We start from the raw sequence: 23,715 nt of genomic DNA on the forward strand, positions 1-23,715 counted from the left end.
AAAAAAAAACCTTCTTTACTGAATGCATATTGGCTGGTTTGTAAGCCTGACAGCAAGTCAAGCCTCATCACCTCCTATGTTAAATTGGCAGATGACATATGCAGTACAGAAATATATATACACACATATATGTATAGATCTTTTAAATGTCATTCTAAGTCTATGACTTAAGCCTGCAGCACTGCCAGACTCTACCCCCCCCAAAAAAACTGCATGCAGCTTGTATTTTCAACTTGCAGTTAAGGAGGATTAGCATATTTTATTTTTGAAGATCATCACATCTAATATTATGGAAAATAGTTTCTGCACTTTTTCAAATGGAAAGTTGCCTGTTAAATCCCATGAGGAGGGGACTGTGTATATATGACAGTAGCTAAAATTATCTATTTTTTTAAAGGACCTTAGGTATCAAAGGCAATTTTAAATTGTGAGGGACTGTAACATGCCACTGCATTGTTAGCGTGGAAACTGAAGAACCACCAAAAATTCTACAGAACATTCATCAACACTCACTAGAAAAATTCAGCAGCTTGGAAAACAGGGAACCCTGTTCCTTTCTGCTGATGGCAGGAATACACTTTATTCCAAATGCAGCATTCATATCTGGATATTTTTCAGGTGGTCAGTATTCCCAATTACCTTAAAGTCTCTTAGGAGCTGAGTGGCTTACTCATGAAGAAGTGTGTGTCACCTACTCAGCATGGTTGGTGAAATCCAAATGCTCCCGAGCCACAGAGGTTTCTGTTACCCTGCTGTTCCCTTTGATGCACCACAGTAGTACTGTCTGATGGGGAGGAGAACTTGCTCCATAAATAACCAAGAATTTGAGAGTATTCATATTTAAATTTGGCTCTTCTGCACATCCATCCTGCTTCCATGTGTGAGTTTTTTTGTTTATTTGACTTTCCAATTTCCTCTTTTTTACCTTGCATTCTTTAAGAAAGGGTGAAGAGGCAGAAAAATAAAAGTGTAACCTCTTAAGGAAAAACAAATTAAAAGATGAAAACCAAAGTGTCAGGTAAATGTTGCACACCAGCATACAGCATAGTCCAGCAAAATGAACTGCCCTTGACTGCTCACTCCTGAGTGTTTTAGCAAGGAAGAGGTTAGACAGGAGACTAGAGAAGTCTAAATAATTGAATCAAGCTGTGTTTCCAGTGCTCAAGCCTTTCGATACGTGGTATTATTTTGTAATATCTCACCGTTTGAGAAGAGTGTAACTGCAATGTGAAAATGCTTTTGTTTGATTTTTGAAATGACCAAGCTTTGTTTTTAAAGGCCTGGACTCCTAAACATCAGTGAACCAGCCACTCAGCCATGGTTAGCAGATACTTGGCCTAACACAGGGAACAATCACAATGACTGCTCCATCAACTGCTGCACCTCTGGCAATGGCAACAGTGATGGCAACCTTACAACGTACAGTCGACCAGGTTAGATATGTTTCTACCTTGCTAAGGAATCTTCTTTACAGAGTGTGTGCTTCTAAATACCTGAGAGAGCGTACAGGTTTGTTTGGGTTTTTATTTCCAGTGGGTTTAGACTTAATGTAATGTCTCCTCTATGTCATGATTATGCTTGTGGTCCCTTTCTGGATCCTTTCTCGGTCCCCTTTGGATAGTTGTAGCAGGCTTAAGGAGCCCCTGCACAGTTCAATGCTGCCCAAAGTCACACTGAACTGATATGTTTCAGCTTCTGAATAGAGCAGATAAGGTCATTTTTAGGTTGTTCTGTACATCCTTGTTGCTTGGATGGAGGAGAAATACCAAAATAATGCTAATGAGATTTTCCTTCTGGTTTGGATGTGATGGGAAGCAAGAAATAAAAGATTGCTACAGTGCTTGCAACAAGTCAGTCTGTTTTGGCACACTCAGAACTTCCCTTTCAGTGCCATTCTGTACAAAATTGGATAGCTGGTGTTCTGTGTAGGGTGTGTGAATAAAGAAGTTCGCTTCATACACTTAAAGCAATTACAAAATGTTAGGTTAAATAGTAGTTCCTGGGAGCTTGAGTAGGACTCAGAGAGCTCTGAAAGAAAACCTCATGAGTTCCATGGTAACACATCTGTGAAATATATATCAGAGTTCTAATTGTTGCACATTTTGCTTTAAACAGCCCTTAGGCTCCTTTTGGTTTATCCCAGTTTGCATTACTGGTGAGGAATGAAATGAAGCTTTTCCACTACAAGCACCTCTGGCTGGTTTTGGTAATAGTAAGTCCCAGTATTTCAGAGAGGGAGTATGTAAAGTTGCATAAGTGCCAAGCAGCATTACCTCCTGTAATTTGTGTGAAGCCAGCTCTAATGGCTGGTAATTCATGAGTGGTGGTGATGGCAATTCATCTGCTGCAGTAATGCTGTCTGACAAGGAGCACTGCCAGGTGCTTCGGAGCAAGGTGAGAGATTTTGGTGTTAGAGACTTGTATCTCACTCTGGCTGAGGATATCACGTCCACCAGTACCTGTATAAAAAAGGTTTGTGATTCAGGGATGGCTTACAAGAACAGACATAGCAAGTTCTGGTAACTGAAACTTAACAAATTCAGAAAAGGAAGAGAATGCACATTTTTGATGGTTGCAGCCTATTATAACATCTTGTATTGAACTGCAGTGGATTCTCCCTCATTTTAGCTTTCAGATTAAGCTTGGTTCTGTTGCAAAGTGTTTCTTTCCTTTCAAGTAGAACTCTGAAGTTTGTGGGTCAGACAGTATGTTCAGAGTGGTGTCTTCTTTCCTGGAAATTCTGCCAAATATTCTTAATTCTGTCATCGTGGGCTGGTTAATGCTGTGAAGCAGCAGCGATGGATATCCCCTCAGTAGTTGTGAAAATGCAAAGTAGCTGCATTTTTAATTTTAAGTATAGCACTGTCTTCCAAGTCTACAGAATGGGAATGTATTGTTCCAAAAGTAGATGCCATAAAAAAAGATCTAACAGGATAAATCTTCTGTTATGTAGGTAAACCAGTTTTAAGTACTTGTTGTGAGGAATTCTAATGTGTCTATGTAAAAAATGTACCTACTGCATATACTGTATTGATTATATTGCCTTACACACAAATCAGAGGTAGCTGCAAATGAAAGGAGGTAAAAATATATGTTACAAGTGACTCTGCAAGGATATTGTAGCAAAGCATGAGGTATCAGGAGTGAAGAATATACTGTGTATATAATTGCCCAGTATGATACAATAGACTTAGAAAGGAGGAAAGACTAGTATGGTTTCAGTAGGTGAGAGAAATGAAAAAATTTAAACACTAGAAATCAAGAAGTTGAAGACTGTGAAGCAATAAATAACAGAGGCAATAAATAACACCTCACATAAGAAAGAAAAATATATCAAACAGTAAAACCTTCAAAAAAACCACAGGCTGGGGGGCATGAAATGTGCAGTGATAAGTTCTATGTGGCATGTTCTGATACTGTTTGTTAGTCACTGAAAATGTGCATCGGTGGTTTTCTTACACAAGCATTATTTTATTCCCCTTTCTCAGGTAATATATCTCTAAAAATATGTATGTGTTAGGGAATATTTTTGTAATTGAACATCCTGTATGTTTGCTAGTTATTTCATTTAGAGAATGGTGAAATCTTGAATTCTGTATGCAGTTTTACTTGGCATCCTCTCCAGTAAATTCGTTGTAGACACAGGTAACGGACTTCAGGTTTTGAATCAAATTCATTAGCGTAAATACAACATCTTTTAAAAGAGGAAAACTGTATTCCTAGTGAGTGTTATGTAATTATTGATGCATTAATCAACTAGAAAATTAAAGTTTCTGCTTAAGGATCATTGAATGCTAGTTCCACTGAGCCTTCTAACTGCTGACCCACAGACTATTTTACTTCATTCAGTATCTCCCAGTGGACTGGATGTGGAGAAGAAAAAATGTGTGGGCTTGCTGTCACACAGTGGCAAGAGATCGGGGCAAGGCAGGGACATTGCAGCAGTGGCCCGAGCATCAGCACATGTTTTTTTCCTGTCTGCAATAAGTGGTGATCTCAGGATGCAGTCAATGTCAGAAGAATGAATTCATGCTGTCTATGCGATATATCTTTAGCATGCAGGAAAATGGTATTACTGTGGTATTATGTATTTTGCAATATCCAAAGCAAATGAGAATCAGCAAAAGTTCCAGCTTGCTTTTCTGTCTTTTTGTTTCAAGTTAAAATATAAGATTGTACAAGGAAACAATGATCAAATAAAGACTTGCTACTGGGTACTGAGTTACCTTTTTACATTGTGCTGTTTTTCTTTAATTCTCTTATATGTAATCATTTCTCAGTCTGTTTCATAAAAACCTGTTGTACATCTATTTCTTATGACAAATACAAGAGTGTCTAGATACTGTTTAGGTGACATGAAATGACCTGTCTTCTTTAGTTACTCCTGCTATTAAGTTTTGGTTGAATTTTCCTTGCAATTCAAATGATTTTAATCAAAATTATGAATTGAATATCTATACTGCTATAAGAATAATGTCCAAAAATACAAATGTTTATATGGCCACTACGGAAGAGCCCAGCAAGGTAAGTCATTGTAAATACAATTCAGAAGGTCTGAATTTACAGTGAATCAGAACAGTGAACCCTACTTTTGGAGAAGTAGTTTATAAGGTAAATAATATTCTGTAAATTCTATAGTTAATGGCAGTATCTCTGCCTCAGTGTGTCTGCTACATGGATTCAAGCCATGTAGTTATGCAGTAAGGAAATGTTAGAGGGGGTTTCATGGAAAGTCTGGTGTGAGCGAACAGAATGACCTTTTCTCTTTTCTCTCCTCTGTGGTTAGCCGATTGTATAGCAAATTACAACAATCAGCTGGACAACAAGCAGACAAACCTGATGTTGCCTGAGTCAACTGTGTATGGGGACGTGGACCTCAGCAACAAAATCAATGAGATGAAAACCTTCAATAGTCCAAATCTAAAGGATGGAAGATTTGTCAGCCAGCCTGGGCAGCCCACTCCTTATGCCACCACTCAGCTCATCCAGTCCAATATCAGCAATAATGTTAACAATGGCAGCGGGGACACGAATGAGAAACACTGGAAACCCTCTGTTCAGCAAAAGCAAGAGGTTCCACCCATACAGTACAACATTATGGAGCAAAACAAATTAAACAAAGGTGAAGAGCTTTTAGCTTGTTTCTCCTCTTTAGGCATCAGAGGAGTTTTGACCTTCTGGTTCCAGGAGTCTAAAGCTTTCGGGTTCAGCAATTACAGGCTTCTGTGGTGCTTTTAGACTTCTGCCTCTTTAGATATAGAAATACATGGTTAGCAGTGTCAGAAAGTTAATTAGCACCACAATAACCTTTCAGATACTGAATTTATTGTAAAAAATAGCAAGCTGTATCTTTAGAAAAGAGTTAAACAAAATACATTTCCTATGGATATGAGATTAATTTAAATTTAATAGTAGTTAAGGGATTGGTTAGGACAGAGGCCAGATATTTTATTCATAAGCCAGATGCATGGTAGTCACATTATACTCTACCTTAAATTTTAAGTAGGTCAACCCACTCTTCCCAGTCGTGGATGGAGACTCATTAAATCTACATGTTCGTGTAAACGAATGAAATTTTGCATATCAAACTCTGTAAAATTGTATTGTGTTGTACACTGGGGACACAAATGGAGTGATCCAATTCATTTTAGACTTGTTCCTAGCAAGCCTTCAATTCTCATATTGAGAGGCAATGCTACTGCACATAATTTGGGAAACTAAATTCCTGTGTTACCCTGACTGAAGTCTGTGGATCCAGAAGCTAAAAATAAATTGATTTCAGTGTTAACAGGAAGCATCAGAATGTGCTTTTGAGGCCTTGAAGGCATGTTTCTTTAATATACTGTGTGGGAGCTGAAAGAAATAGGTATGTGATTTCTTCTTTCTAGTCCTCCAGGCTACCATGCAACCTCTTTTAATAACCTGATTTGCAAAACAGCGTCCCTAGGAGCTGGACCCATTCTAACTTGGAACTTTTTGCATTGATTGTTGTAACTCAAGTGATCACACAGTGATAAGTGATCCAGTAAAAAGAAACATTTCATTGCAGGAATGTTGATTTCTCTACCGGACCCATCTACTCACAGAGGAGTTCAAAGGGCAGTTTAAAATGTCACACCTTCCCTTGACATAAATATGCCAAAAGAAAATTCAAGGGGTTTGACTCCTTACTAGAGGGTGAAAGCTGTATTTTTTTGTAATTGTTCTCTTCCATGAACTGTGTATTACGTACATCTTTGGGAATTAAAACATGTTTGGTTTTTATGTGCTGGGAGATACTGCATCTTTCAAAGTTTGTATATTACAGCTGCATATTCTCTAGCATATTGTAGTGTGGAAAGGCCCCCTTAAAGCCTTGTCTGCTGACAGTCATATATACATATTTCAGAGTGCTGATTTACTGTTTATCCTCTGTGTAAACATATGTGGTATGTAGGGCTTCAGCGTGGTCTGTGGAATGCAACTAGGCTGAGAAACTATTACAGAATACACTCTGGTGTGGAATCTATCATTTTGCTCTTTTTCCCATGCTTACATTATCACAAGCATTTCTGCAGCAGATGGGGACTGAATTCTTAGTTTTGTTTATTTTTGTTTTGATTTGCTATTTTATGAGTCGATATTCTGATCTTGGTTTTCTCATTTCCTAAGTCAAAGCCATCTTGCTGCTGATTATACCTCTAGCTTTTGTGATGGAGAGTAACCGTTTTGATGAGTTACATGCTGTGCTTCACTGTCACTACCTTACGTCCAGTGGTTCTGTTTATGACGCAGTTTTATTTGCTGTATGAAGAGTAACTTACCTCCTTTCTGTTCTCTGTAAATTGCAATTGCTTTTTAGCACGAGAGTATTGTTCTGCCAGATGAATATTTTACTTCCTGATGAAGTTTTACAGATCTGGTTGCCAAATCTAGATTTAAAAGTACTAAGTGTATGTACCAAGTGCTTTGGAACTGGAGAGGAAAGTTATGGTGACAGCCATCAGCAAAAAAGGCTTTGCCTGTAGAACCTGCATGATCCAGTGTAAATAAAAATATTCTTGGAGCCAGCAGACCTGAAACAAAGACCTCTTCTGCTGTAAACCAAATTCAGCTGGAGCTGCATTGTTACTCCAGCAGATCATGCAGCCCTTGTTATACAGGGCTGACTCCTATGTGGGTTTGTCACCTTTGAAAGACCAAAAGTAGCTACCGCAGTCCATTGGTTGCCCTGCGTGCCTAAATTAGGCAGAGACCATGGAAAATCAATCAAGGTGACAGTATTTGTATGCAAAATGCTCACACAGGTCATATATATATATATATATATATATAGATACATAAATATATTTGTTGAGACTTGATCATTGCAGAGGCTTTGTGAAAACCCTGTGCATAGAATTCCATTTTACTGCATTTTAGCTGTGCAGCTACTAAGTTCCCATGATTTCCCCTAATTTTTCAATTAGAGACAAGCTAAAATTAAAACATGATTGCAGGATGGTTTTTCTTCCAAAAAATGAATTTGTTTCTTCCTCACTATTTTCAGATCTTACTCTGTGTTACAAAGCAAGTATATAAAAGTAGTTGTGTTCCTGAAGGGCAGCATTAACCATACCATTAAACTTGCAGATTACCGAGTAAATGACAACATTGCTCCAACTATTCCCTACAACCAGTCATATGACCAGAATACAGGTGGATCCTACAACAGCTCAGACAGAGGCAGTAGTACGTCTGGTGAGTACCTGCAGGGTTTTCCAAGCCTTAGGCTTTGTGGTGTTTGGATGCTGTAGCTGTAATTGGCAATATTTACTGGGCTTAGAGGAGTGATGGGGAGAAATCCACTGACAGTAGACGTTGAACAGCATAAAAACTGTCCTCCCAATAGGTGCCTATATTTCTGTTGCATCCTTGTGACTGCTTAATGTCATCTAAATGTCAGTTAGTGACTGATTTTCCAAAGTTGTGAAAGTCATGAACTCAGATAGAGGTTGGATTTCCAAATGCTAATGGCCTCCTGGTTAATGTTATATTTTCCAGATGAGCAAGTCATAGAAATTTCTTCTCAACTGTCACCAAAAAAAAAAAAAAAATGGATTTTAATTTATGTGTTACCTTCCTGGTACTTCAGTGTTGTTTTTTCCCATCTCTTGTGTCTACTTACCCAGTTCATGAACCAGCTGAAGATACCACAGCAGCTGAGTGATAACCCAACAGGGCTGCTTTAAGAAGTTTTTCACTTTTTAAATTAAACCCATGTATTTTATTGAGTAAAAAAGCATTCAGGCATACATAAAATTTTTATAGGTTTCAGTCCCTTTATGTCAAATTTATTCTTGTACATTGTTTAGATATAGACAGTAGACAAATTTTGTTTCTCTTTGGCATCTCCTCTACAAATGATGTAAAAAATCCTTTGTAAAAATCTTGAAACAAAACAGCTTTTTGTGTTGACCAGAGCACTGAAATTGCACTCTGTACTTTGGGACCACTGAATATGTTTTAATTCAAAAGTTATGCTTTATCATTGTGGTATTACCTGTTCACTTCCAGGTTTGATTTCTGGTTGGGGTATATGAGCTAAACTAGAAACTACACATGAGCTTGGTTTGGGGCTTTACTGTAAGTCTGGTAGTTAGGCTGTGTTTATTTACATCAAACCAGTTACAGGGTGAGTTACAGCTATGAGTGCCCTGAACTTTACATCTACTAATCAAGATGAGGACTTCTCCCATTCTGTTCTGCTGTTGCCTTTGATAGTCCAGTTGCCTTAAGCCCAGCCTATGCTTTGTCCTGACCAGTTCTGACCAAGGCACGGTAGACATAAATATGTTGATGAGCCCTGCTGTGCTTCTGGATGATCTGAGTTCTCAGTGGCTGGGGTGAGATAAGCACAGCTCACAATTCGCCCAGCTGTTCAGTGGTTTTGTTCTGGGAGACAGCCTTTTGCCCATTCCCAGGTCTACAAGATCAGGATGTGGTTCTGAGCCTATGCTCTAAGATGTTAAGACTTGAAATCCAGCATGAAACATCTCAGGGGTATGAACCCACTCAAATTAAAAATGAGAGGGTGGTGTTCTCCATGCTGACGCTTATTAGGGTTATTCATAACTAACAATTTATAGTCCTGTGCTAAGGACTCCAAGAGGAATGAAGCAAGGTGACCAAAGGAATAAATAAATTGTGTTGAACTGTGTATATATCATGGTGCTCAGGGTACAGAATGCAGGTCGCCTTGGGATAGTTAGGGTCTTGCTTGACATACTGAGATAGCGGAAGAATAATTTTACGTCGCTAAAACGTGTATCTGGCACCTAGTGTGGGACAATAATAAACAGAACTGCTGTCTGTAAGAGTGGAAAATCTGAGACAGCAGAAGTTAAAAAAACAAGCTTCCTAAATCTCACTGCAGCATATTTAATCATGTGCATAAGGCTTTACTGTGATAATATAAAATCATGCCTCAGTTTAAGAGAGAAATGTGAAGGAGTCTAAAACATACTCGAAACTACAGCAGCTTTATCTACAATAAAGGAGTTACAATAGCAAAGAATTAAAATGTATATATACTAAGGAACAATTGTTGAGCCAGTTCTCATCATAGCCATGTCCAAACTTAAAATTTGAGACCACCTGAATAATTGGTCTTATTCAAAATTATTTGAACTGTTAAAGTGCATTGCTCTATTATGAGCTGTAATTTTCCAGTAAAGTAGTTGAAAACATTTGTGAAATACTTCATTGATCTTTATTTTTTTTTTCTGTTATTTTAGTTCTTCCAGTAATTATTTTCAACTGCACCTGCCATTTAGACTAAAAGTAGTAATTTCATTGTGCCTAAAATGTTTCAGTGGACAAGTACAAATTACCTATATTCAGCGACTTAATGCAACAGTAGAACTTTAATAGATCATATCTGTATCATATTGTATTTTAGGTTCTGGCAATTAAGTAGGATAAAGGCACTTCAGAAAATATGTCTACAGCTCATTTGTTTTAGATGATAATCTTTAATGTAATTAACAGAAGTAGGAAGCTCACTCTTAATGACATTGCTTGTAAAATTCATTTACGGTTTTATCACATTTTGACTGTTTATTTTAAAAATCAAAGTTTTGTATCCCATGTGGTTTTTTCCGTGCTATGTAAAGTTTCTGGCTAAATTCAACCGCTTAAAATGTAGATAAATTCTACGAAGGAGCTACAAGTACAAACTGGTGTAAAAAGGAGGAATGCCTATTTGCTCCAAACTGAGCAAAACAGTAAATTCTCAAAGAATGCAAGAGCATCTGGGAGGGACTACAGTTATTTCAGTTTTCATAGCTGGTGCTGAGGAGAGACTTAAAAGCATTACACATGTGTGCTGCTTTTTATTCACAGGGAGTCAAGGGCACAAGAAGGGTGCTCGGACCCCAAAGGCTCCCAAGCAAGCGGGCATGAACTGGGCAGATCTTCTCCCACCCCCTCCAGCACATCCACCTCCTCACAGCAACAGTGAAGATTACAGTCTTTCAGTGGATGAAAGGTAAGAAAGATGAAGACATCCTCCATCTCCTGCTTTAATCACTAGTTAATTGAACTGTAATTTGCCCTACAAACTGGCAGTGAGACCTTCCTCCAGCACTGTTCTGGTGCTGCTCGTTGAGCTGTAGCGTGGCAATTTGGAGAGCACTTACTGACAGTGGTGTGCGTCCACTCAGCACATCCTCACTGAGCTGTTCTCAAGAGCACAGAGAACAATGGTTTGTTTCTGGGCTATTAATACATGTATCAGATATGCTAATTACACAGTACAAATTTAAGTCCTTATTTTCTTAAAAAATTAATTTTAGCTATGACCAAGAAATTCCTTGTCCTGTGCCACCTGCAAGGATGTATCTGCAGCAGGATGAGCTAGAGGAAGAGGAAGAAGATGAGCGAGGTCCTACTCCACCTGTCCGAGGAGCAGCTTCCTCTCCAGCCGCTGTCTCCTATAGCCATCAGTCAACTGCCACTCTCACCCCCTCTCCCCAGGAAGAACTCCAGCCCATGTTACAGGACTGTCAGGAGGATCTGGGACACACACAACACCAACCTGACCGGAGGTGTGTGAATGCAAATGTAGCGAGAGAGATGTGACAAGAGTCGTCTGAGCCCCACTGAAAACTCCTGTTGAATTTAGTGAGGCCAACAATTTCCCCATTATTCTGTTACTCTTTAACTTCTAATTCAGGATGCTAGAACTATTTTAACCTAAGAAATAGGTAATTAAGTTGCTTTATTACTGTACCATGGGAAGGAATGCAGTATATCACTTTAGGGTACGTATGATGCTGACATAAGTTAAATTCACAGTCATCAGGTTATTAAAGTGGTATCGTTAACACAGCTTACCATATAATTACAGTTCCATTGTTTCCAATAGATTTACTGCATTATTACCATAAAATAGCATGCATTATTTCACAGTAACTGTGCAATTAAGTTGTCACCAATATGTATGAATATATATAAATATACAATTTATATAACCTATAGATTTTCCTCCTCTCATAAATCCTAATACAGGAAATTACTGCTTGCAAAATTTTCTTAACATTTCCATCTAACCTTATTTAAAGGAATGACCAACATTAATAAAGATAGATATTTGCTACAGGGAAATCTTGTTTCTTCTCTGAGTTGCTTTTACAACTGTTTTGCATATAAACTCTCACAGCTTCTCTCCCATAAAACAGTGAATTCTGAATGAGCCCTTTTATGTATGGTGCTTACTTCTCTTGGCTTTTGTTAAGAAGTCACAGCTTTTCCATCCCAAATTATGAGCTTTTATTATTTTTTTCTGCCAGTGGTTTGCACATATTGTTTATTGTCACAAATATATACACTTACCTGCAGTATTCTGTGTAGAATTTCTATTTTTAGTAAAATGCAAGCCTATTACAATGAAATTTATATGATTTTTCTGAGTAGACTGTAGAGCTCTGATTTTATCAACATATCTTACTGGATATTTATGGATGTATTTTCCAGAATGTTTTTTAAAATTTAGCTCATCTTTATGGCTCCCATTTTTTAAGTAGGCAGTAGTTATGCATCTTTTTTTTAAGGAGCCTATATCTGCTTTTACCTTAGCTCCCCACTACTTGATCTGCCTTGGTTTGTTTCCTTTACTGTTTATGGTAACACTTGTACCGTGCATCTTTTCCTCTATCTTCCTGTGTCTTTAAAATCACTCTGTTTATTAGTGGATGGCTGATTTCCTGTAGTTTCCATTGGCCCTGGTACGCTGGTCCACAGAAGTGTTCATTTTAATCACTTACATTTTCTGGGATATTAAAGAGGTTAAAGTAGCTGGACACAAATGGAAAAGGGAGAAGCTAAGTGACCGATAGTCATGAGTGACTTTCCAGAATCTCTGTGATTTTCTGGAGATTAGGATATGTGTCCTGACATACAGAATGGAGTAGACAAAAAGCAGATGTATACAAACATGCATAACCAGTCAGCAGCTGCCTGGAAAGTAGAAAGTTTGCTCAACACAAATACTCATGGCTGGTCACCATCAATGCCATCAAAAAGTAGTGGCATAAGGAGCTGGAAGGATGCTCCAATTTAAGCTCCTAGGACGTACAACTTACTCTCTTTGTGGACTGAAAAAATAAAATGTATATTTATTTTGTCCCTCCTACAATGGTTAAGTCTGGCTTTGCTGAAAGTCTTAGAATTTGTTAGTGACTAAATTTGTCTTTTCCACTTTACTTTTTCAAACGTTGTTTCTTTCCTTTTTGCCGCATCCATCTCATCAGTTTAAAAAGAGTCATATAATTCTATTTATTTGATTTGTAAGGCTTTCCTGACTACCTGTTCCATCTACTGGTGTTGATATGACCCAGGGCTGCTGTTGAGGAATTGGGTGTACTGTGCTCAACAGCTGTAACCCGTTCTGGTAGGGGTGGGGTTCTGTTTCAAATGTGGTGTGGCAATACCTTCAAACTAAGAATACGTTCCAAGTGGTGCCTTCCCATACTGATTTGGGGTGTCTTGTAAATGGTGGGTTTATAGTGAAAATAATGCCTGAAATACTGTTTGTCATACTTTCTATTAGGTTTACTCGTAGTTCTGGTGGGTATTATTTCGTTTGCTGGTCAGAACCAGGCATCTAGAATAGGATTCTGGTGGTGATGGTGTACTGTAATATTTCTCTGTCTGGTGAGCTTGCTAGAAATATAGCAAACTGAAATAGAAACCTGTGCTCTGGAAGAGTCAACAAGGAGAGCAAGAAACTAAAGATTTAGTGGGATAGCAGGTGATACCAGTGTTAAAGCCAGAGCTGAGATAGGAGACAATGTCACTGTTAAAGCGAGAACCTGCATCAGATAAAGGGGAAGAAGTATTGTTAATTCTCTATACCCGTGAACTAGCTGCTCTCAATTAACCTATCCTTAAAGGCTGGCAGCCAAACTACATTTTCAAGAACCCTAACATATTTTGTAACCAGTTGCCTGTCTTCTAATACCAAAACCTAGAGAATAGGCAAATATATCACAAGGACATTTGTCACAAGAGCTTTAAATTAAGACAGTAAAACTTTATTGGGCAAGGTCTCTAGTCAAAGCAAGTACAGATTCCAGGCAGCAACAAATTCTGGGATTTGGGGGTGCTTTTATAAATTGATTATTGGATATTCTTCATTCTGTTCAGTACTTAATACAGCAAGTGAAAAACAGTGGCAAGATTATGTAGTCCAGGGAAGATCCAATTTTCTCTTGCTATACAGTATTAGGTTTTTCCTTGCTAACATTTCTTTCCAGAATTAATATGTATTCCCATTTATTAAAATTTAAAGAAAACCAAAATTGCAAAATTGCCCTCACAAAAGAGACGATTTAACTATGAGAGTCACCATTTCTCAATGAAATCATAAGAGGGCAAAGTTGACAAAGGAAAATTACTTTGAAATTTTTTTCAAAGCAGACTGAAGTAGAAATTCCTGGTGAGCACAGCCAACAGGAGAACCATTACTGCAGAAAATGTGTTTTCCTGCCAGAGAAATGGCAATCAAAGAGCGTGTCTGTGGCCCCGTGTCGACAATGTTGCTACCTGGAACTTCTGAGTGAAATATTAACCAATCTTGAACATTGATCTGATATCTTATACTTTGCCTCCTTAGGCTGGAGATACCATTACTGACAAATAAAGATCAAAATAAGTTAACCTATAGATCTATATGCATGTTGGTACCCCTAAGGCCTAGAACTAACGTTGCAGTAGAAAATTCTTCTATTTCACCACCTAGATCAATTTAAAAAATAATGAAATTGCAGTCTCTCTTTTCATATCTTTCTGAATCACCAGGATGGGTGGAGGGAAGATAATGTTAATGGAGCAATCTGTTTGGATAGATGCATCTCTTGGCATCGATAGTTTCAAGCTATATGTTTACAATTATTTCTCTTGCTTATACTCTCAAGGGTGCACAAATAGTTTTTTTAATAGTCACATGACCTGCAAACAGCTCTTTGCTTAGCTCTACATGTGTTATTTAGGGAAAATGAACAGCTTTATCATTAAAGTCAGTGATAAAGGAACCGTATTTAAAAAATCAGCTTTCTTTGTGATAGATTTCAAAGTACATAGCTGTCAGTTCTGATTTACAGCAAAAATATAAACTAAAAAAACAAACCCGAGCATTTCGGATATAAATTAGATTGATTTAAAAAGGCAGGTCAAGCTTGCTGGGAAATAAAGGAAGTATTTTCATCAATCTACTATTTCCTCTGACTTCATTATGTGATTTCAATTCTTCTCGCCCTTGTATTTTTATGCAGACGTCAACCTGTGAGTCCTCCACCCCCTCCAAGGCCCATCTCCCCACCTCATACCTACGGATACATCTCAGGGCCCTTGGTCTCTGACATGGATACGGATGCCCCAGAAGAGGAGGAGGATGAGGCAGACATCGAGGTTGCCAAGATGCAGAACAGGAGGCTCCTTTTGCGTGGCCTGGAGCAGACCCCTGCCTCCAGCGTGGGGGATCTGGAGAGCTCCGTGACGGGGTCCATGATCAATGGCTGGGGTTCAGCCTCTGAAGAAGACAACATCTCCAGCGGGCGCTCCAGCGTGAGCTCCTCTGACGGATCGTTTTTCACCGACGCCGATTTTGCACAGGCTGGGGCAGCAGCTGCGGAGTACGCAGGGCTCAAAGTAGCCAGACGGCAAATGCACGAGGCAGCAGGAGGTGAGTGGTCCTCTGCTCGATGGGAGAATTGAAAAAATGGCCATTGTGAAATGAATCTATCCACAGACGCGTTCTGAACTGCTGTTCTTAGGGTGTTTATAAGTCAGGAAGAGCCAGAAAAGGAGTTTTGGTGAAATAGTTCAAATAAATTGCTGCTCTGCATTGTTTTTCATAAGTAGTTCCTAGTTCTTTGGTCTCATTGATCGTGGACAAACATCCATCCTGCTGGTGGATTTACACTCAGAACTGAAGGAAAGGGAAAAGAAAAAGGATTACAGAAGTCTATCTTTTCCCAGTATAAGGCTCCCAGTGTTTTCAGTCACTCTACAAGAGAAGATTTAATCCCTGTCTATTGAAGTGTCCAAATAAATAGTAAACCTTTAGAGTTCTATTTTCGCTGGATTGGAATTTTTTTTTCTTTTGAGGAATTCTGTTCAGGCTTTTACTGTTGTATTATTGGGATGAACTGGCTTTGTGTTGGTTTCATATTTTGACAGCTGTTATGAGTAGCATTTTAGATTGTAGGTTGTGCATATGCAGCAGAGCCTTATGCATATGTTTGTTTTTTTCCTTTTTCCTTTCTCCTGAATCACCACTGAACATATAAGACATGATATTTGAAATATTTCATTTTTACAACATGCTGGATACTAGTAGCACTGGCTATATACAGGTAATCAGTAACCTGACTAGGCCAAATGGATATTTTTATAGTTCAACTAAGAAATAAGAACACAGCAGGCTGGGATGCAAGTTACAGGCAGATCCATGAATGTTTTGACAATCAATCCTATTAAACTGCCAGGCCTGGAGAAGAGGTACTCTGTCACAACTGTGTCCACCCTGACTCCACAGATTTTCAACCTTCCTGCCATCTCTGACATCCTCTCCCGGTTAACAGTCCTTTGTTTCATTTCAACACAGCTGTTCATCATGAAGAGTGAGAGGGGAGGTAATTTAGTAATTCTGGATTAAATCCTGACCAGTTGAAGTAGGTGGCAAAACTCCCATTTGTACCCACGGGGCCAGGATTTTAATCCATTTTGTACACAGAAATTCCTATAAATATGTGTAGAGACTTACATATTTAGAAAAGGTCTTTTTACATCTGGTTGCTGATATTTTTGCAACAGTTAAGCTCATACTATGCAGCAGTTTGTATACATTGGTATTACATGTGCCTGACTGCATATCCTTAAAATGTGACCCTTCTTACTGCAAATAATCTATGATAAAATGCCAGTCATCCAGGCTCAATGCATTCCTGAAAATTCACTCAAAGTGGCAGCAGGGACTTCAGTACCTGAGACCTGCTGGTGACTTGCTCTGCTTTTGACAGGGAATGACCTCATGTGGCCTGAGCTAGGGAAGGGGGAACCTGTCTTGAAAGGGAAACATTCTGCTCTTTCCAGAAACTGGCAGGGTAGGAATCCTGCTCATGCTTGCCTGCTGATGGATTTCGTGCTCCTGGGGCAGGAACTACCAGCTACCAAGCAGCTGGATAATTTCTGTTCAACCAAGCCAGCCTGCCTAATGATAGGATAGCAAATGCTTCGATTTAGTTACAGCTCATTCTAAAACTGGATGAGCTTTACTATTGTTTTGACAGTGTATTTTTAGGTTTTGTACAGCTACAGCATTCTGATGTGAAAAGAGAAAGTATGAAAGGTTTTATTTTAGGTAAGAAAAATAACTTCAATTGTCCTATAACCACTTGCAGGCCGTAGACATTTTCATGCATCACACTGTCCCAGACCCACCAGCCCTGTATCCACCGACAGCAACATGAGTGCTGTTGTCATACAGAAGGTCCGACCTGCCAAAAAGCAAAAACACCAGCCAGGACATCTGCGCAGAGAAGTCTACACAGATGGTGAGTCCACTGAAATGGGTGAGAGCCTCAGTGAACCTTTCTAAATATCCATTCAGTGCGTGTGTGTGAAATTTTTCCACAGAGATAACGCTGTGTTTCAGAATTCAGTGATTTGTGTTTCCTGTTGCTAAACACACTGAACAGTTTAATCATTTTAAATGCCAGAGTTCCTTAATACTGTACATTGATGCTTCCACTCCAGAGCCTTGCACCTGTTCTCTATAGTGTCCTAATCGGCTAATTACCGCCATTATTTAAGAGCCCAGATAGCTTAAATAGTACAGTCATTGAGAATAATGTGTGGTTAGGATTAAAATCTTCATTCATGTGACTGACTATTAAAACCTTCAGTATGTGTCTTTTCCTGAAAAAAAACCAAATCACCATTCAAATGGTGGACAACACAAGTCAGCGAATTGTAATCCTGACCACAGCATTGTTGCAAGCAGTTACTTTGTGAGTGAAAGCAAAATCTAATCATCTTCTCTCGTGCCTTCACACACAATATCAACTCTTGCTGAAAAGGCAGTGCTTGTATTCTCTTGGGGGTGTAGGATGATAATGCAAACATTGTGATGTTGTCTAGAGAGAGCCTTTAATGAAAATGCCTCAGGTGGTGCAGCTTTTATTAAAGCACTGCCTTCCAGTTGTATAAAACAATCCGTGGGCTTTGTTGGAAATTCATGTAAGATAAATTCCCCAAGACTTAACCCATCTTGTCAAGTTTGCTGAATTTGCTAACAGGAGGGAGATGTGGGGGAAGGGGAGGGGAGGGAAGGGAAAAGGAAAGAAGGGCAGAGCTCCCCACCTCCTGCTTCTCTGCAACAACAATCTGATTAGGACTTTCATTACCAGTCTGAAATTTTTCAAAGAGGGGCATCATTTGCCATTATCATATGAAAGCCTAATATTATAGATCCTTATCCAGGGTTACAAGAAGGGAGTTTTGAAACCACTTCTCCCTGTGATTCCTGCCACTTGACGAAAAAATTTAATACAAAGCTCAAAGCACGATGAGCAGAAGTAATTTAGCAATGAGTGGTTGTCCGTGCCATTATCTGTACTTTATTCCGAGTATTTTCTCTCAGTAGCATCTATCTGATATTAGACTGCGTTAAATGCTGGCATGACACAGTGCACCTGGGCCTCTTGGCTTGTGCCCAGGCCCCTTCTGTCAGCGAAACTGAGCTGTTGGAATATTATCTGATTTCAAGGGGTTATTACAGTGGTTTTGTGCATGTTTGCTTCTGTGAAAGGACAACACAAGGTGTAAATCCCAAAACTGTACCAGAAACGTTACGTTTATGAGACTCTCGTAATGGCGTTTCACAGGATTTTATTGACATTTTATCAGCTTTTATTCTCTTGAAGAGAATGCTCTTAACTGAGTAATTGGCAAAGCATCAAGCCTCAATACAAACACAATAGCTAGGACATCAGAAATAAATAAATAAAGGTGTTTTATGTGGCCATTTGCTTCTAACACAGGGATAAATGAGAGATGGACCTGTATTTGATGACAGGTTTTTGTCAAAGTAGTTATACAAAGCTAAATCATAGAGCCATTGTTATTAAATATTGCAATATAGATTTGACAATCATGATCAATATTTGTTTTGTGTTATGTAGCACCTGCTTACTTCAGCATATTTTCTAATTAAGTAAGAATTTCCACTAACCTCTTTATAGTGAAATACAGTGTGGTCATTCAGGGAATAGCAAATTATGGCTTTAATTCCTGCAGATCTAATAAGATCCAGTTCAAAGGTTGAAGGATTTTTTTGGTTTAGATTTTTTCTTTTTAATTATTATTTTTTCTCCTCAGTCTGTTTGCATAAGCATATTTGGAACCTTACTGTTGATTCTAACCATTCACTTTAATAGCCACATCTAGAATATTGTGACCCTTCAGAATTAGTTATAAAATAACATCTACTAATTGTTTTCCTTAGGTGGAGAAAAGTCATATGGATGCATGAATGAAACATTTCAGCACAATTGACCTTTCTGAGATATACTTAGGTTTTTATACTGGATTGATGTTACACTATTATTTATCTTTTTTATAAAGGAGTGCCTCATACAGAGTTGCTTTTTTTTCCTCATAATGAGTGAACATGCATGTTTTTGCAGTAGTAGGGGGAAAAAAGCAGAAGCATTCAAGAAATACTAAAAACACAAAAATACGTTCCTTCTTTACCTTCTCAGCCTTTAAAATGGAATTTTAAAGAATTGTATATAAAGAATTTTCTACTGTTCCCAAATTACCTGAATTATTACTTGCTAACACTTCTATGAAATACGGGTGTAATGAAGAATTTAAACGATTAGTTGACAGGGAGGATATATAAATAAATTAAAGATTTTCATGAATGGTTGAAAATGCTAGGAGTATTATCAATAGCAATATATATGTCTTAAAAAATTCTCTATTTTATTTTCTTCATACAGAAAAATTTGTGAAAGAGGTTGGTCTTTCTGAAGGTGTGTGTTTCTTAATAACATAGCAATAAAAGACCTACTACTACCTATTTTTAAATAAAGGAGGGTGCTCTATGATCTACTCTGCATTGTCCAAGTAGTAAAAATTATGTATTTTCTGTGAGCACTGGTTCAAGTCAGTTGCTCCTTCATGTGGGATGGGATTTCAGCTCACTTGTTTTGTTCCTTGACAGTCATCCAGGCAGTGAAATGTTCTTCATATTTGTTGCTAAAAATCTTTGCTCAGTAGGTGGTAAGGATTAAAATGTATGCATTTTTAATTGCTCTTCATCTAGCCTTTTAAGACAGTTTACTAAGAATGCATTACAAGAACCAACTAGCAGATGTACCCTCCTTCTCAACCTTGTCTGACCTACTTACATATTTAATTTAGAAAACCAAACTTTAAAAAATACGTTTGTTTTTTCTAAATATATATATATGAGAGTCTCTTCTGAACTGTCTTGAATTGATTTATCAGTTGTTACAAGCCCTCAGAATTGTGAGTGTTTAGATAAAAAGGATAAAAGTACTTTGCCATTGTTCTGATTCAGTAGGTCTTTCAATAGAAATTATGCCATTCACAGTTCACATGAGATTTTAAATCCTGATGCTTCTTTAAATCTCTGAGTGACAAAAAATACTAACCAGTTTTGCAGCTAACTGGCTGAGACTGTAACTGATTTATTTAGCTGTGTTATCAATCACATGATGTGAGGGCAGCTGAATTTCTCACAAAAGGCAATTGAACATCTGCCAGATATTCCTCGAATATTCACTTGGAAATGTTAAGCCTTTATGCATGCCAACACCATTTGTACTTTTGTCTCCCTCTGCCTGTGCAGTACAAAAAAATCTACTCTGTATGAAGCAAATTTTAGCAAGGTAGAAAATAAGGAGGAATGCATTTCTTACCTCTGCTAAAAATCAGCTTGTTATTGAATTTTAATAATTTTCAGATGCTTGCCCTCTTCTCAGTCCTTACTTCTGAGTGCATTATGAGATATTTTGTAAATACTGATTTTGTTACTTGAGGGAGGTTTTTTGGAGTGAAAATTGTTGTGATAATTATGCAAATGTACTTAAAAGAAAAAAAAAAGCAACAGCCCTCAGCTTTTATGCATCACTTTGGGTTTTGCTGTATTGATTTGTTCATCCAATTATTCTGTACAGTGTGAGCCATATTTCTTGAGAGACAAAGCATGAAAACAACTTCAGTACATGAATAATAGCTCAGATTATGACATGTCTGGGAATCTTAAATGCTGTCTAAGTTTTTTTAAAGTCAGGAACAATCTTGAGTTTTGCACACCGGCATGAATGTGCAATAGGCAAAAAAGTCACTTTGTATCTTAGAGAATGATAGAATGGCCTAGGTTAGAAGGAACCTCAAAGGTTATCTGCTTCCAACCCCCCTGCCATGGGCAGGGACAGCTCCCACTAGACCAGGTTGCTCAGAGCCCCATCCAGCCTGGCCTTGAAAACTTCCAGGGATCGTCTTCAGTATTGCATCGAATCTGTAGCTGCTGTTTTCTTCAGGGTGTGACTCTGAAAATCTGCAGGCTGATAGAGTTTAAAAGAGAGAGTTGTCTTATGAAGCCTAGTTCCCTCATTGGTCACTACTTAACAATTTTTTTGTGCTTATTTGTGGCTTCTCCACTTTAGTATCAAACTAATTTAGCAGATTATTTTTCCTCAATACTGTTTTGCTTATCCCGTGGTTCCTGTATGTGTTCTCATTTAGAAAATTATGGTCTCTCCTTTCAAAAGACACACATGGAAGGTTTCTGCTGTAGGCTGTGCTACAAAATGGCATCCATTAATTGTTTGAGTTACGTGGGAAGCAGGGTAACAGCAATACATAGACATGAATGAAACATGTGAGCACAGCTGACCTTTAACAAATACTTCTGAGTTCTTTGTATTGGTTTGATGTTGCTTTGTGATTTATTTTTTATTCCTTACAATGGAAGCTTCCATTTTGCTTTTAATAAGAAGTGTGCCAGTTTGTACTCGAGGAGGCAGATTGAATCTGGATTTTCTCTGTGATCTGAGCTGTTAAAATAAATACCACAGGGGTGTAATAGTGTTGACCTCTGAAAGGGATTTTTTTTTCCTCTGTAAAGGATTCTTCTCTGTCAGAAGTACTGTGTTATAATGAAGATTTTTATAGTTTCCCTGCAGGTTGCAAAAATGTTCTTGAAAGAGAATATCAATTTTCTTTAGTTATTACTGTACCATAGAGCTGCTGCCAGTTTATGAAACTTTTTATATCAATGCATCTTCCCTTTCCATAGTCAAGATTCAACACCACTTTGTTCATTGTCCTGTGTAGCCAGATAGGATTCTTGAACAGAGTAGTTTGTTCCAAGCTGTATTTTATAGGCTACAGGAATGTTCCTTCCCTTTGGTATTCATTTATCCAGTGCACCGCCAAGCCACATCTGCTGGACACTGGCTCTTAGGGTGGCTGAAAAGGCTGATGTTGGATATCTACGCTCCCTTTACATCAGCAGGCTCAAGAGAAGGGCTATTCAGTGCTTTATTACAGAGAAAGTTAGTGGAGCATGTTGAGACACATGATATTGCATTGCTGGGGTAGAGTTAATTTCTTCTCAGCAGCTGTTAAGGTGCTTTGTTTTGGATTTAGAATGAGAATGGTGGTGATGATGTTTTTTGCCAAGTTGTGTTTATCCTAAGTCAAAGCCTTTTTTTTTTTCCTTGTCTCATGCTCTGCCAGTGAGGAGGTGCACAGAAGAAACTGGGAGGGAGCATAGCTCAGACAGGTGGCCCGAACTGACCCAAGGGATATTCCACACCATAGAACATCATGTCCAGTATAGAAACTGGGGATTTACCCAGAGGGGCCCATCTGGGTTCAGGAAGGGGGTCTGGCATTGGTCAGTGGGTGGTGACCAATTGGGTGACCAGTGGGTGGTGAGCAATTGCATTGTGTATCACCTGTTTTTTCCCTTATTATTATCATTATTATTATTGTTTACCATTATTATTTTATTTTACTTTTATTTTCAATTATTAAACTATTCTTATCTCAACATACGAGTTTTACTTTGATTCTCCTCCCCATTCCACTGGGGTGGGAGAAGAGAGGTGGGAGGTCGAGTGAGCAGCTGAGAGGAGATTCATCTCCAGCTGGGTTTAAAACCATGACAGTAGTTTTTAGTGCCCAACATGCACCCCAAAGGGTTGAGATAAGGACAAATCCAACAAGAGTTTGTTTAAAGAAAAGCATCTGTGGTTCCAGAAGCCTACACTTCTGAGTTTGAGTATCTTCATCCACTTCTAAATCAGTGTGTCCTCTTCGGAGGGAAGACATGCTGTGAGAAGGAAATTTTCCTCAAGAACGAAAGTATTGTTGGAATCTCCACAGGCTAATTCAGAATTTGTGTTATCTTTTAAGCCTTGTCCAAGTTCTGTAATCACTATCAGTGTTCTGTGAGAGATGAGGTCCATCTCCAGCCTTGCTTTTGCAGAACAGTTCTTGTGCTCAATAAGCTTTAGTCTGGATTGACATGGTCTTACGCACTGGGCTTTCAAGGAGCATACTACACACAACTCTGAGACCTTAGGCAGACTTCACGTGAATTTTCATGTGATTGCTGAATTGTAAGAGGTTATATACTTCTTCAGACCAACACTTTTTGCAGTAGATATTGACACTTAAGATCATCTGGCTGTGGGTCTTTGTGATCCAGAAATTCAAATTTGCATCTACAGGGCTGGGCAGCCCAGTAGAAGTAGTTTGGTTTGCTCTTTGGTGGCAGGACCTCGCAGGCCATTTTTAGAAGAGGTAGCCTGAGTGCTACTCTGATGGCTGGAATTACAGACTTTCACTGCTGAGGCTGTGTACTGAGCAGAGGTTGCCTCTCTAAACCATGTTTAACAGTTACAGATAACAAAGGAATGCAACATAACTGATCCCGTGCTTTCTTGACAAGTATGTTGTAAGTCTTGGTGCTGTGACCACTTCCCTGTGAGCCTGTTCCAGTGCCCAACCACTCTCTGGGTAAAGAGCATTTCCAGTCTAAACCTCCCCTTCATTTTGATTCAGCCACTTAGTTTATCCAAGCTTACATTATGCCTTCTTAGGTTTTGAAAATGACAGTCCTTTTTCTTAAAATATATCTGCAAATAGTGA

General features: G+C 38.5%; 1 protein-coding gene across 8 annotated transcripts in view; it reads left to right on the forward strand.

The window, feature by feature from the left end:
- The window catches only part of ROBO1 (roundabout guidance receptor 1), a 704,028-nt gene that overhangs the window by 674,562 nt on the left and 5,751 nt on the right, over nucleotides 1-23,715 (forward strand). For 5 of the 8 annotated variants that reach the window (XM_008631567.2, XM_017731501.1, XM_017731500.1 and 2 more), the window contains 7 exons: nucleotides 1,279-1,433; nucleotides 4,787-5,122; nucleotides 7,612-7,719; nucleotides 10,363-10,507; nucleotides 10,815-11,066; nucleotides 14,793-15,202; nucleotides 16,923-17,075. In XM_008631567.2, coding sequence (XP_008629789.1) covers nucleotides 1,279-1,433; nucleotides 4,787-5,122; nucleotides 7,612-7,719; nucleotides 10,363-10,507; nucleotides 10,815-11,066; nucleotides 14,793-15,202; nucleotides 16,923-17,075 — 1,559 coding nt within the window. The remainder of the gene's footprint in view (nucleotides 1-1,278; nucleotides 1,434-4,786; nucleotides 5,123-7,611; nucleotides 7,720-10,362; nucleotides 10,508-10,814; nucleotides 11,067-14,792; nucleotides 15,203-16,922; nucleotides 17,076-23,715) is intronic. The other 3 variants (XM_017731505.1, XM_017731504.1, XM_017731506.1) reach the window with 2 other exon arrangements.

This window comes from Corvus brachyrhynchos, unplaced genomic scaffold, assembly GCF_000691975.1.
Source record: "Corvus brachyrhynchos isolate BGI_N302 unplaced genomic scaffold, ASM69197v1 scaffold152, whole genome shotgun sequence".
NCBI lineage: Eukaryota > Metazoa > Chordata > Aves > Passeriformes > Corvidae > Corvus > Corvus brachyrhynchos.